The sequence below is a fragment of the Sylvia atricapilla genome, chromosome 5 (assembly GCF_009819655.1).
Source record: "Sylvia atricapilla isolate bSylAtr1 chromosome 5, bSylAtr1.pri, whole genome shotgun sequence".
In the NCBI taxonomy this organism is placed as follows: Eukaryota; Metazoa; Chordata; class Aves; order Passeriformes; family Sylviidae; genus Sylvia; species Sylvia atricapilla.
In genome coordinates, this window is record NC_089144.1 from 4187388 (window position 1) to 4204813 (window position 17426).

Genomic DNA, 17426 nt, shown 5'->3' on the forward strand with positions numbered 1-17426 from the left:
CCTCAACAATGTCTAGTTAGTAAAGGGAAGTCTACGTCAGCAATATGTAGTTTAACTAAAGTCCTTAATTCTTCAAATTTAATATCTCAGCTATCTCAGTGGTGGGTCGAGACCGAACCTCTCCAAGGTGTGCAGACATACCTCCTCCGAAGGGTCCAGTGGATGCCTCCACCTAAACCCGGACACAGCAGGTAAAGCATCTGCAGACAGTAGATGGCACTAAATTACTGCTGTTGGACATTCCAGCTAAACTCGGACGGGAGTCTCAGCTCCAAAGAACTGGGGTGTAATCATAACAGAGACAGCACGGTGATGGCAGCAGGGAGAGGGAGGAGCTGCCCAGTGCCAGGTGATGCACACCCAGAACCCTGTTGCACTTGTACGAACTCAAAGCCCTGAGCAACCTTTGCCAGGCTGGCCCACGGCTCCAGAACAGAGCGCTCCTGCTGGCCCTGGAGAAAGCAGATGCACAGCTTAGTTGCTGCAGAGACACATCCCATTAATAACCACCCCACTCTAGGCAAATATTGTTTTTCATTACTTTGTTCAATTTGTAAATCATCCTTGTCGCCAGAATCAGGGACATCATACCACTGAAAGAATGTCACCTGGCTGGGATTTTTTTTTTTTTTTTTCGTTTTTTTAGGTCTAACCCTTCCAATTTTCCCTCATGCATTAATCATGATACACAAGTACCGAGAATCTTGGATAAGGCGAGTGTGAAAGTAGCTGTGTGCACCTTTCCCTTTGCTTTTATCATCACAAGAGCTTTTCCGTGTCATACTACACAAACCGACAGAACACTCAGCAGGGAGCCACCAAGGAGGAGCCAGAGTCAGGCCAGGTGTTGGGACTCAAAGGACAAGGGCTTGTGATGGAAAAAGCACACACCTCCCAGCCTTTTCCCTGCTGGGAGTGAGGGTAAGGACAGCCTCATCTTTTCTGCTGTTGCCTCCCTGGAATATAGAAAGCTCCACTCTGCAGCAAGCACAAGGCAAGCAACAAAAGAGGGGATAATTACACAACCCCCAGCCAGCTTCTAAAGCTGGGAGCTGTTGAACGGGACAGCTGCTTCAGCTTTTCCTGGGGTCCTCACACAGACATGGACACACAAGACCTGCTGGTCTGAGGACACACACAGCTGGTGTGTGTTTTCACCCAAAAAGTCAGTAGACTGGTTTCAGCTGTGTATCTTTGGAGCTACTTTTGTCCTGTGCTTGATGTCTTCCATGTGCATTTCCACAGCATGGGCTCAGCACCCTACTGAAGTGTGGCCACCAGTTAGACTCACTGACCCTTCTCCTGCCAATACTTAAAAGCTCACACATCTTACAAAAATGTCAGTCTTGAAACACTCAAGTCTAAAATTAAAGTTTATTTCAGTTCTAAAAAGAAACAGGGAAATACATACATGAGTTACACAAGTGATAGTTTCTTTTCCGTGTGTAGTTCCCGCTGTCTGGCACTTTGAGGTAACTTGATATATTCCTCAGTTTTTTAGATGTTTTACAGTATACACAGAAATACAGTTTCCAGTGGAAACACACACATTTCAATCCACTTCAAAAAGTCAATCTTTAAATTTTATTCAGTATTTGGTATAGAAAAGACACCTCAAACACGACATGGTCCAGCAGTGTGCAATGTAATGCTGGTGGACAATACACTGCCAAAGCAGGCAGCTGCCAGGTGCCACCTGAGGCTGTCTGACCGAGCACTGCTCCAGAGCTGAGCTGCTCTGCAGCGTCCTCTGCCACTCCCAGGGACACTACAGGACTACAGCACTCAAAAAAGATTTTTCTTCCAGCAATTCTGTGCAGCCACAGCTCCAATTTCAACTGAGGGAACTTAGCCTGATCAAGAAGAAGAAGGCTGCATTTTGCTTTACACACAATCAAAAAAAGATGGACCACCGATTGACAAAGGGTACAAACAGATGGTACATTATCTGTATGGAATACAGCTTATCATATATGTGAAGACAGGCTCTTTGTATTAATGTCTTTTTTTAAAATAATGGTCACATCGATTTACCCGTGTCAGTTTGAAAGATAAAGCTCTTTGCCACTCATTCGACATCTTTTGCATGTAAAGGATCTTTATTTCCCATACAGAGGACAGCACTTCAAGCACAAATGACTGTGCCTGATGTGAGGCCAGTGTTGGAGTGCTTTGCTGGACTGGGACTACAGCTGTCAGCTCCTTGCAAGAGTGAGCACTGGAGACAGGAAAAGCAACAACAGCAAAATCAACTCACCACACCTAACTCTGGACTCTGAAACTGAGTTCTCACGTTGAGCAGTCTCCCTGTGTGTTCAGTAGGACAAGGAAACTGTCCTTTTCCTCTTAACCAGTTACATGTGGTAACTGAACAGAGAAACTAGTTCCCCTGCTTCAGCATTACATCCAGATACCCTCAGCAGGAGGTAATTAGTTCAGCTTATGTTCTCCAGGAAAATGTGTCTGATGGTGGAATTGTCCTGTACTAGATCTATCTAACCAGTGTTTGCTCTCAATAAAAATACTGGCTAATTAGGAAAATAAATACCTTCAACAGAAACGGTGGTTAAAATATTTTATTTTTTATATAATAGAACATACTGCTGTTTACTTTAAATCACTTTAAAGGCACACATTGTTAAAAATACTTCAAATTTACATCACATGTACAAATGCATAAAACAGATGTACATGTCACCAAAAAAATACAATATGGCTTCATAAGGTTGAGGCGGGGCTGGGACAATTCAACATATACTTAAATTTTACAGGATGCTGCTAACACTGAAAGGACTGACTAGAACAGAAAAGAATGGACCTAAAACATGGATTGTATTATATAAACAGTACAACACATTGAATATACAACATCAAGAATTTGTGTATAGATTCATAGAATTGTTAAGTTCTGCAAATTCATCACTTTCCAGTGCCACTGAATAAACAGTGCATGCATATGATCTGCCAATTTGCAACAGTGGGAAGAAAAATTGCAAATTCTCCGTCCACAAAGAGGTTTCCTGAAGAATCTGCTGATATGCTTTGTTAAAAAAAAAAAAAAAAAGAAAGAAAAGAAAGAAAAAAGACTGAAACGATAGACCTAAGATACTGACTGGAGAGAATAACTGAATAACAAATGGACACCTTAGATGGTAATCACTTTTGGCTAAAAAGCATAAAACATCAAGACTGCAAGAATGCTCCATGACAATCATTTAGCATTATTCCCACCCAAGATTAAGGCTCCTATCTAAAATTTACCTTAGATTTGTTTTCCTTTGTGTAAAATTACCTGAGCACAGATATCAAAGATCTACAGAGCTTTTAAAATACTTGCATATACTTTAAAAATCTGTAGATAATTTAAAGCAAAATATCAATATATTTAATTCTACCAGCTAAATATTCTCAAGAAAGTAACCAACAGAACAACATTTTGGTATGTCAGTAAAGCCAGGAGAAGAGTGAGCTTAAGCTTTTGCTTTCATCTTTTACAAATGTACATAAAATGTAATAGAATTATTAAAATAGGACTGCTTAATTGTAAACAATACAGTAAATGTTTTTAAAAAACAGGAATCAAAATTCAGGCAGTCACTCTACTCTTCTATAAATTGTTTATAAATGCTCTTACTAGAGATGGCTGGTGGTTTCTTAAGCACTAGTAAATAGAAAATAAAAAGTCCTGCCCCACTGTTTTCTGTATTATCATTTACACTTTGTGTCCTAGAAGCATGAATTGCTGTCATTCTCATTTGCTAAAGTTCATTCCCTGGACACCTGTAAGGCCCAGACCCAGAAAAGCACCTAGCATCATCGTGAAGAGCTCTGCAGAATCGGGTTAGGTTCAGTAAGATTAAAGATAAACATGCACTTTAATAATTTGCTGCACTGAAACTCATAAAATTTTCAAAGAGCAAGGCAGAAAAGCATCAGGTTGCACGGACAGATGAGCTCCCAGCAAAGTCAATGTCATCACAGAGAGGAGCACCAGACCCTTAATTGTAAAAGCTCAAAAATGACAACACTGCACAGAAGACAGATGTAATAGCTCCAGCAAACAAAAGACTGTGTGGAACCATTTCCAACACAAGCCTTTGGAAATATACCCTTATCAAAAGTGGTTCCTGGATTTTATTGAACCAACTGAAAAAACACAAAGAAACACAAAACACGACATCACCTTTTCCTCCTCCTGCTTCACATAGTGGTTCCCATCTTTAATTCCCAAAAGAAATTAATACAGATAAAAACCTCACTTTAAACAATAAGCAACTGAATATGAGCCTGAGGAGCAAACGGGACAAAGTTGAAATACATCATGTTAACTCTGATATGACAATGTTATAGGTGTTGTTGAACTAGGATTAGCTGATTGCCAAGGGCATTTTACAATCACTGACAATCCTGTAAAAATGGAAGGTACCAAAATTTCCCAATGAAATATGAACCTAGGATAAAAAAAAAAAAAAGAAAAAAAAAAAAAAGAAACAGATTGATGATGGATGACTGTTCCAGATAGTTAAAAAGGAAATTAACAGCAGTCTGTAGTACCCATAATTCTATGTATAAATAGCAGGTAATCCAAATAAAATGCTACAGTTGGTTGAAAAACTAAATTGAACACTGCTTTCCCATTAAATAGATTAAGATATTCATCCACCAAGAAATTACACTGATAAATAAAATACTTTCATGTAGCAAAAACAAGGGGCAGGTTAATTCCGGGCTTTTTTTGCCAAATATGAAAGGTCTGAAAAACAAGAGTAAATTGTACAGTAGTTCTAGTTTCTTCAATTTACAATACTGAAACCAGCAGGATTTGGCTAAATAATACAGTTTAAATAAGCTAATCTAAAGGAACAGAGCGTCCTGTAAACATCTGACACAAACCACATTGCATTCTGACGGGGTGGCTATACCTTCTCTGTGCAGGAGAAAGTCAATTCAACTGGTGGTGGTAACAAGGGATGCAATCTAAAGGCAACATTCCTGTTCTTCAGTAAGGCTTGTAAAAAAATTGAGCCGTGTACGTATGACAGCCTGTACAATTCTGAAATTTCTGGAAAGCTCTTAAGTTTAAAAAAAAAGCCTAAATGTTTTAGGTATAAAACACACATTGAGAAGATGTCCTTTTAAATAATGTGTAAAAGTGTCTGGCACCAGAAACAAACACTTGGTATTATTATACCTAAGGAAAAAAAAGGTAATAAATCAAAGAATCACTCAAGTGTCCCTGAACTTCAGAGGAGATGCAGCCAATTAGGTTACTTTGTGTTGTTCTTTCCTCTGAAAAAGGAGCCATGAACACACATCCTTTAAGCTGCCTGTACTACATCATCAGCTATATATATATATATATACTATAATGCATTTATATAGTATACACGTATACAGTATGCATATATAATATATATATATTTGCATACACATTTCTTTTACCTCAATCTGGAATCATCTGGTTTCATGCAACACACCTATCGAGAATCAAAACTATTAATTAAATCACAGCTGGTGTAACTTTAGTATCAAATCTTTTATCATATAATGATTGAGTGTTGCTCAGCATCAATCAGCTCTGACTAGAATCCTCATCCTTCAGTCCAGTTCACGCGTTGCCTCCATCACCCTTTCTTCAGCCACCTTCTTCACACAAAGCCTCCACTCCATACTCTACTCCATGTCCACTGCTGAGACACCTCTGTCAGCCTCTGAAGATAGGGCTGTGTTGCTGGCATTGAGAGAACAAACTGAACTGTCCTGTGACCTATTCGGTAGCAGCCATATCCCAGCAGTCCAAGAAATGTTGCTTTGATAACAAATTTGAAAATCTTACTTGAAACCGATGGAGGAGGCACACTGAAACAAAAAGATAGAAAACAATGACAGTATTTGCATAACTGGAAACAGTAGGCATTTTCCAATTTAAAAAAAAAAATCTTTTTTTCCCTTCTTCTCCATAGTGCAGGAATTTTTCAGGTAACAGATGCATCATGAATGAACAATGCATTCTTTCATGTTCAAGTACTACATACAATTAAGTAACAATAAAAACTTAAAAACACAAAGCCTTTTTCACTTATGTATTATGCCACTCTTAATGGCTAGGAACCTTTACTCATCCATCACCCTGCCAAAATCACTAAGTCAATATCCAGACTTCTTGAAGAATACCAGAAGAGAATACTGAGATTTTCACAGAGCCACTTGGAAGTCTCTGCACTGGCCACCCGAACCAGGAGGGCAGAGGACAACAGGCACACCAGATCTACCCCCACAACCTTCAAGCACTGTTGGTGTATGAAGCAAACAGTTAATATTGCCTTCTCAATAAAGCTGACTCTGAAAGCACAGCCACAAGCACATGCAGCCCTGCACCCTCACTGACAGGCTTGGCAGCAGCTCAGCTGGCCCTGCATCCACAGCAACTCATGGCTTTTCTGTCACAGACAACTCAGAGGTTTTCATATATTGTTGCAAAGGAGCCTCAAGTTAGCATTTATTTATATGCAGAAAAAGTTTCTAGTGTATTCAGAATTAGTTACAATAGTGCAAAAACTGGGTGTTCTTCTCAAACCAGGTTAGATGTGCTGAGATGAGGATACAGCTAGACTGAGTTTAGATCCATGTGCTCAAACTAGGGAGAAGTTATCATGGGTAAGACTTTGCATATTACAGCAATATACAGGAGTATTTAAAAACAGCATGTGTATTGAACCAAGAATGGTGTAGAGGTATCTCTACATTCTTATACCCTTCTCTAACTACTCTTTCTCAATTCTAATATCTCACCACAATTTAAAAAACCTCAATTAATAACAGCTGGTCAGAGCACAGTGCTAATAATGCTCAGGTCGTGGGTTCAATCCCTGTATGGGCCATTCACTTGGGAGTTGGACTCAATGATCCTTGTACACCCCTTCCAACTCAATATAATGTGTGGCAGACAGTAAGGTCTGCCTGGAGTCAGGCTCAATGCGTGAACTTTAAAATTAGAAAAAAAATTAGAAATATACATATGTTTTAGAATATATTAGCAATATAGGTAAATATATTAGAAATATATATATAAATTTTCAAGTTCATGTTCCAGCTTCTAAAATTTAACTAAATATCTGTGAAAGTCTTGCCACCCTAGAGAGATGATAAACACACAAAAGAAAGCCCTAGCTCTGCTCTGCAACTGCAGTGCAACAGCATAAGGAGCAAAAAAGTGTAAAGAAAAATAAGCTGCAAATACAACACTCTTATGAATGTCATTTGCTTCATATTATTCCAGAAAATCAAGTTAATGAAATATTAATGTCTTGTGAAAGGTACTAGTAACTCTTCTGCTCAGTTCTGGCACTGGCATGGTAAAGACAATCAAGTGTAAACCTTGATGAGAAAGAAAGACCTTCTATGCAGGCTTGAAGACATGCATCTGGTCTTTGGGCTACTCAGTTCTGTGTTGTCAATGATGCAACCAACAGCCACCACACAACTCCATGGCTTTGGACAACCTCATTGTACAGGTTATTTGCAAAGGTGCAGAGGAACAGGGACAGCTCCACTGTGACTCCAGGAGAGGCTTAGCCTTGAAAGGTAGTTATAAATGGCTAGGCAGAACTTCTATACTTTGCATTCTTGAGTCCAGACAACAAAAGTCTCTCTAAATCATATTTCACATGTCCAAATATACTATTTATGTGGATGTCAGTCTTTTCTGGTTTTCATTGCCTCTGAAGAGATGCATGAGGTGGTTACATAAACACAAGAAACAGATGTGATAAGGGAAGTGTGAATATTTGAAAGACTCTATAATTCTAAAGCACCACAGACCAATAGTACCAGGTTGTCTTATAATCTCTCCTGTATTTCTGAAGTCCTGACCTTTGTGGATTTATGGGATACACTTAGTCTGAATGCTTTGGTTCTTCAATTCTGTCTTTTAGAAAGCACATACATCTGTTTTAACAGGTACTTTGAAGCAAGAGTTCACCAGATACATGGCTTAAACCAGCTCACAATTAGTTAGGTATACACATTAAAACAAGTCATGACTTAGATATACACTTAAAAATAGGGTACAAGCAACTATGACACAAAGCTTGCCAGAGTGTCCTGACAAAACAAACCCTTTAAATCCAATGATTTATATTTACCTGCTAGACTAAAAGCCTTGTTCTGTTTTCACCGTATTCTACAGCCCTCATTTGAACTTCCATTTTAGAAGACTTAAACGAGGACTAATTAATTTTCTTTCTAGACAAGGGCATATTCTCATCTCTGCTTCCCTCCATGTTCAACTATTTTTTTTCTTTGATATTTTCTTTTTCTTTGCTGTAAGCACAATCTGCAAGCACTGCACAGCAAGTCAGTGAGCTGACAGGGCAGGGATAAAGTAGAGATACTTCTTCAAGCTGTGACAACCAACCAGAAAAACTGCAAAGAAACTGCTGGTTTTTTGCAAGAGAAGCTGTTACACCAACACATAGGAAAGGTCAATTGTTACCTCATTATTTCCTGGATCTTTAAGTCAGAATTCCAGTTCTTTTCAATTCCAGGCACATGACCCATGCCAACAACACCGACTACAACAGCTGGGATATATTTTCTAGGTTCATCTGAGAAAACAGATGGAGAGAAAGGAACATATCTGTAAAAGAACTAATTTCAAGCTATAAATAAATAGGCAATGCGTGAGACTACAAAACTGATTTTTTTCCAAGATATAGGGGCTTTTATTACCAGATATTGAAACACTGTCCTTAAATAGTCATCTCACCTACTGCCTCTTTCATTGAAAGTCTGAAAGTCAGCATGGTTTCTGGATTTTCAGGAATCATTTATTTAATAAATAGACCTGGCCAGTGCTCATACTCCAGCCTCAGGTTTTAGCAGATGCAAGCTAAGTTAACTTTTTTCCTTCTCTGTGTAGGTCATGTTTCTGTGCGGCTTATGAGGAACTTTGAGGTCTTTGCTGTCTCCTGGACAGAGAACTTTCTCGTCACTTTGGACAGGACACCTGGCACAAAAAGTGTAAGGAGATTTGGGCTCACAGTTGGAGAATAATGCTTGAGACCACATCTGTCCCTGTCAAGTTCATTGTTAGAGATCAGGCCTCAGCAACAGCAAATCCAGACCAGTGACATCCAGCAGTTAGCCAGCTACATCAGACCAACACAACACATGCCAGCTCTCACCCTCACCTCTCATCTACCATCCAAATTTCACAACACCCAAAGTGTGGTTTCTGGAAGTTTTCCCCGATGAAAAATATAGCACCATGGCACAATAAAAATAACTCACAAAAAACTTTCTCAGGAATAATGATCAGGCTGCTTTCCTATGGGGGAAATTCTACATAATACCTAAATATAAAATACAAGTTCTACTGCTTTCCTTTAAATATCCACCCATGGTTTTTCCAGAAAAAAAGTTAAAATGTGAAAAGCAGACCACCTCAAAATGGAACAAAACTGTATTGAAAACACTAGAACTATTATACATATTTACCGAATTGTTTTTTCAAAATTTTATTTTCCTCAGTCTATTCTATGGTTGCTCTAAATCAGAACTGCAACTACAACAGAAGTTCTGCACTAAAGTGATGACAAACACTACCTTAAGATATTAAGTAAGAGGTAACATAATGCAGTATGCTTATCTATAGGAAGGGCATACAGATCACATATGCCAGCAGAATACTTCCAAACATTAGACAAATACGATTTTTCTATATGCCTATACCTTGCTGAAACAGCAGTCACATATGATTATTAGTGAGAGATCAAAGTTCCTAGCAGCCCAATTTATAATTATTAAAAAAAAAAAACAACAACTGTGAAGACTACTGAAATTAGAGAATTAACTTATCAAGAAATGAGTCCCTCAGCAGCCAGAGACAAGAATGAATTTGGTGAGATAATGGGGCAAGCAAGGCAGACGACTGCCCCATACTGTGCTGTCATCCCAGATCCCTGCCTTTTGAAATAGTTGTCTGGCTACTTAGTACTTTCCATCTTTAAAGAGCACAATGAAAAAGGAAACATGATTGAGAGTCTACTGCTCTAGGTGGTTTCAACAGAAGAGTAATACCCCTTTTTAAATTTTTAAGTGTTGTATCTTAAGTGACATGTGGCATTCATGAACAGAACATCCCAGATTTTCTGAGAGCTGAACTTTGGACCAGTTTACAAAGAACATCTTGCTGGTTATAATGTCTGCTTTAAAATAATTACTTTCTGAAGCTCGAGGTAGTTCTATCTGCTTTGCTGCTTGCTTCAGCATGTAGGTCAAGTAAATATCGCGTTCGGAGACAATCGTTCGGTGAAGATCAGGGAATTCTCCAATCATTTCTGCCATCATTTGTTCCAGTAAATCCTTCTGTTTGCATTTCTCCACATCATCTTTACTGAAAGAAAGTTAAGTTTTCTCAGTATCTGTTACACTTTTAAAGGTCAACACACAAACTAATGAATAAAAACAATAGGGCGTTACACCTAAACACAGTCTACAGTTCTCCTCTCCAGAAGGAAAATAATCTCCATAAACCTGTAAATCTTTATACCTAACAATGCCTCTACAGTGAAGGAAAGGGAAGAAAAGAGGTCAATTGCCTTTAGCCAGTTCAACTGGATTTTCTCCTTTCCCGTTTTAAAAGCTGACAGCTCAACTCAGCCAAACCACTTCAATGGCAGGAGTCACCATGGTGCCCCACTTTCAGTGTGTGTTAATAAGCTTAGAAGAGCCTACACACAGCTCTTCTGAGGAAGCAGATCTGACCACTGAACACACAGAGAGGCTACTTAAGAACAAAAAAGGCATGCTGTAATACACAATCTGAGGGCATGGAAAGAGATCTGCAGGTTCCTAGTGTCAATCACAGGTCTTCAGCAGGGAAGTCAAAGTTATAAACCAATTCCCAGAACAGAAGAATAGCAAATGGGCAGGAAATGCAAAATAAGAACTGCAGGAGTAAATATAACGAGCTTTTATTCTTTTCATAGGTGCTATAAACCCTATAAACCCACTCCTAGCTCTGGGTCATAGCTTGTGGAATGAAATTACTTGGTTTGGCATCACTGTCTACTAAAGACAGATGTCAAACAGGCTTCCTTTAGTTTCCAGGATGAAAGAACACTACAAACGTCAGCAGGGCAAGCTAAAGGAGAAATGCTAGCTTTCAACAGACCCAGAAACATCAACAGACTGACAATTTTGATGTTGAAGTATTACTCCCATTTTACATGGAATCTCACGTTGATGCCTGGATGTGAAGAACATACAAATGTATGTTCTTCATACATTTTTGTATGAAGAAACATATTTGTATGAAGAACATACAAATTATTGTACTATATGTACTATTGTACTCTCATTTACAATATCCACACACAGTGGTGGGAAAGATTATATTTTCTGCATAAAAATAATAAAATAATAATTTAAAGAAAAAATTTTAAATATACTAGGAATTCTTCAGCACCTAATCTTACACTTCACTTGAAAGTAATGCACTGAAAGACAATTAAAGGAAGACCTGACAAAAAGATCAGAAAGATAGCTTTCACTTAAAAAATACATATTATTGCAGAATAATTTGTATATTCATCCTTCTCACTACTTCAAATTTCACTGCACCAGGCTGGGTACCCTCATACTAAAGTCAAACCGAAGAATTGAATAATCCACCCCAAACATGAAACATATGGGGTGCTCATTCATACCTGATGGGGTCAGATAAGAAGCAAAGGCCCCAAGCAAGCTTGACTTTCTGCCAGAAGGAAAGTGCTGCAATTGCTCTCTTAAATGTAACAGGGATGGGTCGGTCACCGAGGTGGAATTTACAGAAAGGTACTTTACTGGCCTGAAAGAGAAGATCCAAAGAACTAGTCAACATTTCATACTTCAGAACAGCACATTCTTACTGAAAAACATTAAGGATTTACTGTGTTACACAAGGCATCTTAAAAAAGAGCAAGTAGTGTCATATTTCATGATACAAAAATATTTTGGCTTTGCAGTAAATATAATTTACAAAATATTACTTCATAAAGGAATAAATCTGCTACACAGTGCAGGGGATATTACAGTAAAAAACAGTAAATTGTAATGCCACATCCTAGAGGTTACTTGTACTGAAGCAGAAAACTTCTGATGGTTACTATGTAAGGTGAAAATGGGGCTCAGCATCTATCTGGGTAACGTCTGAGGTGAACCCACTGTTGTCACTTTGCTTTCCCTTAGGGCTTGTCAGGATCAGCAACCTTACAGTTGGTCATGGTAAAATACATTAAAGAAAGAGCTTATGAGACAGTAACTGATGCCAGATACCACGTGATAGTGTGAGAGTTGGCTGTAGCTCACCCTGACAAATCTTTCTACAGTACAAAATTTCTAGAAAATTCTTTCCTATGCATAGTTGTTTAAAAATTACCAGCAATTGCTTTAGAATAGGACAGAGCTAATTTTTCCCCCCACTTAAAATGAGAAAGACTTCAAATGTTTCATTCTGGTCTAGAAAGGTCGAGAAAATAAACCTTGGTTTTCTTTTTATTAAGGATAAATACACCAAATTATTCCAGACTGTTTATCAGCAAAGTTCTGTCAGATTTCCTTACCAGTACATAACTTACACAAAAATAGCAAGATACATTCTGCAAGATAGATACATACACAGAAAACAGCATCCCAGTATTCCCAGAAAAAAAAAAGAGTAGTGTAAAACACAGCTACTGTTTAGTTCCAGGTATCACTGCTGGCAGCAGTACAAAAGGTGATGTTAAAAGACCATACAGGACTAACAGACCAGTCAGATATTTCACTGCCCCAGTCTTTGTAAATGAATGGAACGTGTCAGATCTCATTAATCCTTTAGAGTTGGTTTTCACAGCCTGAAACCCTGACACTACCAACAGTGGGACCACCAAGATCAATATTCAGAATTCAAAACCAATTATTTAAATAAAACGAAATTATTAATGAAAACAAATATCTTCAGAAATATCATCGGGGGAAAAAAAGCCTTATCATCTGAAGCCTTTTTGGAAAGCCTACCACTTATATCCACAAATCTTTGTACCTTAAGGTACAGTTTGAAATGTAAATGATTTTTACTACTTCATTGGCTACAGCAGAGATATGGGCCAGAGTGCTCTTTTCTAGGCAGTAACAAAATGGTTTTATTTGAGTTCAACTCTGGAAGCAAAAGGCCAGTAATCTGACCTCAGAAAAGCCATTTCAAGTTCTCACCTCTTTGAAAGCCTCCCTGAATTCTCCTCCTGGGGCCATTCCCAGCTGTTCTGTGATGTGAGCAGAAACCTTCAGAAGCAGCATTTGCATCAATCCAGACATGACTCCATTCTGGGAGAAGAGGGAGAAAAACATGTTAAAAAACCAAAAGTCAACAGGCAGAAGAATGCACTGTTCACAGAAGTGAAAGAAACATTTATTATTTTAATGAAGAAACAGCACTGAAGCTATATTTTGGAGCCACTTCACTGATTAACATAGTCTATATTTCAGTTTTTATCAGTCTACCTCACTGTGCAGCCAAAATATTCTGCCTTTCAACAAAAACGTACAGCAGGTTAAGAAAACAAAGAAGGATAACCAGACTTACATCAGTCTATATTTACTGCCTGCTTGAAGAAAGGGTCTGAATAATTTAATAGTTAAACAGTTCATACCGTGCATTTAGTTTTTCTTGACCCATCTGGTTACAAAAAAAAATAAAGGGACCACAAGAGCATATTCCATTAAATGTACAGTGAATGCCATGTCCTAGAAATAGTGAAGTGAAGACCCAGTGGTCTAAGCCCAGGCATGTCTACAATGGTGAAAAACACCAGGCTGAGGACTGGTGAGATGCAAAAATTTAACAGAGAATTTAACACTGTACAAGAAATTGCAGTGTATGATTTCACCACACAAGATCTTAAAAGAGACTTCATAGTCCTGAGTAGGAGTCAGTCCCTACAAGAAGATTGAAGGCTCTCTATTGCTTTTCTGAACTAGACTTAAAATCAAAGCTCTTTTCTTGAAAAATGAAAGAATTCTCCTATGTATACTTAAGCAAAATTTTCCTTTCCTAACCTTTTACAAAAAGATTGAAAAGAACATCTCAAATCCATCTCTTCTGAGCAGCTCTCACCACCCCAAAGCATAACCTGCACCTTGGTTACACATCTCCAATTTGGCATCAGTCCATAATTCTGCCAAAAGGGGCACTGCCACACTGCCCCTTCCCTCAACAAAAGGTAATTTCCCACTGTATCATCAGCTTCATGCAACTGAAGATGAAGCCACATAGGGATAGCCTGACTTAATATTAACTGCTGGAAGTTATCAGAGAAATATCCTGGTCTCCATCCCTCCTTGCTCAAATGACCCACCCTGGGCCAGACCCAATGCTTGTGTGATCTCTCCAAAGGCTCTGGGTGGGTTTGTGCCGTAAAATGGACTCAAGAGTCACTGAGGACCAGAACTGGCAAAAGAGAGGGGTTATTTTCAAAGTTGATTACCTGCTTTATCATACTACAAGCTAGCAAGCGTGGAAGAATGTCAGGTGCTGGGCTTCTGGGGAGAAGCAAGGAAGAAACAGGAGAAAAAGTGTTTTCATAGCATCCCTGAGATTCACTTAAAGTGCTTGGGCAACAAAAGCTTCCAGAAGTTCAGAAAAGATAATCACAAAACGACCCTCCCCCGAAAAATAACCCAGGATAATGCAGCCTGAGGTTATTTGCTGGCTGATCTCTCCTTCAGGACTGATGCACCTGAGGTTGTTTTTTACATTTTTATATTGTGACAGGAAGATTCATCCCGTTTGCTAACAGAGGGATGCATCTTTGAAGTGTTTCCAAGTTGTCTGTGCTCTTAACTTGTATGAAACTTAATGCCTGCCGTGTTTGTTTAGCAGGAAGGACATAAAGGGTGACAAGCACCTCTGTGTAGCTGCAACCAGCAACAACTGGCCAGCCAGACACTGTTGGGGGATAAAGAGAAAAATGTACAAAAAAATGATGACAGCAAAACAGTAAAGGAGGTCATTACCTATATTAGGTTATTCAGTGTTGTATAAAGAAAGATGACACAAAAGAACATTAAACCCTCAGTGGATGACAATAATTTCATAGGTTAGATGGTAGAATAGCCATAAATAAACATAGCAATGCACAAATATAAAGACATTTCACTGCACAGGCTGAGGGATGCAAAGCTCTTAGCACACAGGAAAGAGAAAGCAAACCACCAATTCTACAGTTCAATGTTCAATACAAGTCAGAAAGCAAGAAGAATAAGAGAGATTACCAGAAATGAACAATAGTGAAACATGAAAGCACTGCTGTACAATCTTTAGCAGACTCCTGCCTTGAAAACAAGATTCTTCTACTAGAAAATGTGCAAAGAAATACCAAACATATGAGAAGAGATTAAACATACTGAATACTGGTGAATTTTGGGAAAGGATGACTGAGGGAAGATGCACTACTGTACACACAACTAGCATAGAGACAGTGAAAAGGGCAGGAAAAGAGAACAATACCCAGGTAAAGAATGTTTATACTATGTATGGGAACACAGCCTATGCAGGGGGCCTTGGAGCTACTCTGTGACTGCATAACAAGTCACTGATCCACCACCAAGTAGAGAAACAAGCCATGTGTACTTTCATTTGCAATTCTTTGAAAAACCCTAATTCCCATGAAGGAAGGCAGCACAGCCTTGACACCTGGAGCCTCGAGCTGGCTTTCCTACTGCTGTAAGACCACTGAAGGATACACTTTAAAACACTAGTGAAGGTAGCAAGTGAACAGCAGCCTGCTCCTGTCCATATAGATGTACCATATGAATCTACCAATTCATTTTATATCCATTTTATTTAAGAGGACTACCCCTGTGGGTTACCTAAACACGGAGGGCCATGTTATGCAGTGCAGAAGGTGAGCTGTTTTCACTAGCTGGAACCAACATTACACTAACTTCAGATAAAAAGAGGTTAAACTATGATTCACTAGCTCACTTCCTCTTCTGTCCCCAGAGCAGGGTTTCTCAACTGCCCCTCTGTGCCAAGAGCAGCAATCTTACAGCCACCAGGAGCAATATAGCAAAAAACCAAGCCCTGCTCAAACTATCACAGGGCCATGGTATGGACACAGAAGGGGCAGCAGAACCAGGGAGAAGATAACAGAAAACCTGTCTTACCAGTTTGGTTTAAGCCAACTGTTACTGCACATCTCCAGGTTTGACACATTTGAGCAGATACCAGTCTATAGCATGTTGCTTTGCTTAATGGAAAACAAACAGGTACTTCTCTGCAAACAACTCTAAGGGTTTTGAAATTCAAGGAGGAGCTAAAGGAAGTCTGGTTCAACCTGCAGCAGTTATTTGACAAGCTATGGATGCCAGTGATCCATTGCAAATATCTAATGTTCCATTTAACATTCTGCTCAGTTTCCAGCTTCAATTAAGACCAATGAAATCCAGTTTTAGTGCTTAATATTTATGTAAGTGATTACAAAAAGACACTATTTGGGCTTTTTTTCCTCATTTCCAAACCCAAGGATGACAGTTGGAAGCAGCTTTGACTTTTGGTGTAGCTTTTGGGCCTGTCTCAATTCAATGAGAAGAGGCAACTTCAGGCGTAACTGGGCAACTTACCAACTGGTCTGATTTTTATCAGAGAAAAACAAAGACACTATAATTTGGCATGAGACAGCTTCCTGGTTTTCCCTATATAATCCATGCTGTTAGTGATTCGAAGGGGAAAGGTTGGGGGATTTTTTGGTTGAGACCATAGATAATAGAAATATGTTCTTTAAAAGGCCCTATGTTCAAATTCTATTATTTGCATTATTCCTGCAAATAAAGTAAATAAGAGTAATACTGAGCTCTAAGAACAGGAAGGATCCTCGCAGTATTCTCTGGCTTTGGAGCCAACAGAGTCTGTGTTTTCTACTGTCTGCACACAAGATCACTTCAAGCCCTGGTAGGAAGTGGTAACTGCAAAGCTGCCAACATGAATTTACATCACAGAGAAAAAAAAGCTCTGCTATTTCATTTTCATTGTCCTTTTCCTCTTAACACAACAAAAACTGTTGCATTTAGCTTTGATACAAAGAAAAGAAAGTTTCTGTGCCTGTTCACAAGGTCAGAAGCCCTCAGCTATGCTTTTCCAGTTGTTGTGAATATGCACTTTGGCTACATGCATCAGAATAATCCACTTAAGATAAACAGATAGATGCAGCAATTCATGCAAAATGTGTTTTGCAGTGTCTTTTCCTTTGATAGGGCATAAATAAAGAAAACAGGCAAAAGTAGGGCAAAAATAAAGAAAATTATTAGCTAACTGTGCAAGTCAGAAAGCCTGCTCTGAGACCTGTGTGTGAGCACAAACACTGCACAGCCCAGAGCCACTGCAAGTGCTTCTGCATTCATGCAGA

The 17426-nt window shown here is 38.9% G+C and overlaps 1 protein-coding gene and 1 long non-coding RNA gene across 3 annotated transcripts in view; one reads left to right on the forward strand and one right to left on the reverse strand.

The window, feature by feature from the left end:
• The first annotated feature begins 78 nt into the window (after positions 1-78).
• On the forward strand, positions 79-2560 carry LOC136360986 (uncharacterized). The gene is made up of 2 exons (XR_010743553.1): positions 79-191; positions 2115-2560. It is a non-coding gene; the product is annotated as an uncharacterized lncRNA (long non-coding RNA).
• A 1-nt stretch (position 2561) lies between these two features.
• Positions 2562-17426, reverse strand: part of TRABD (TraB domain containing) — a 33349-nt gene continuing 18484 nt past the window's right edge. For both annotated transcript variants that reach the window (XM_066318591.1, XM_066318592.1), the window contains 5 exons: positions 13237-13347; positions 11712-11851; positions 10224-10396; positions 8495-8606; positions 2562-5859 (listed from right to left, as the gene is read on the reverse strand). In XM_066318591.1, coding sequence (XP_066174688.1) covers positions 5649-5859; positions 8495-8606; positions 10224-10396; positions 11712-11851; positions 13237-13347 — 747 coding nt within the window. In that variant the 3' untranslated portion in view covers positions 2562-5648. The remainder of the gene's footprint in view (positions 5860-8494; positions 8607-10223; positions 10397-11711; positions 11852-13236; positions 13348-17426) is intronic.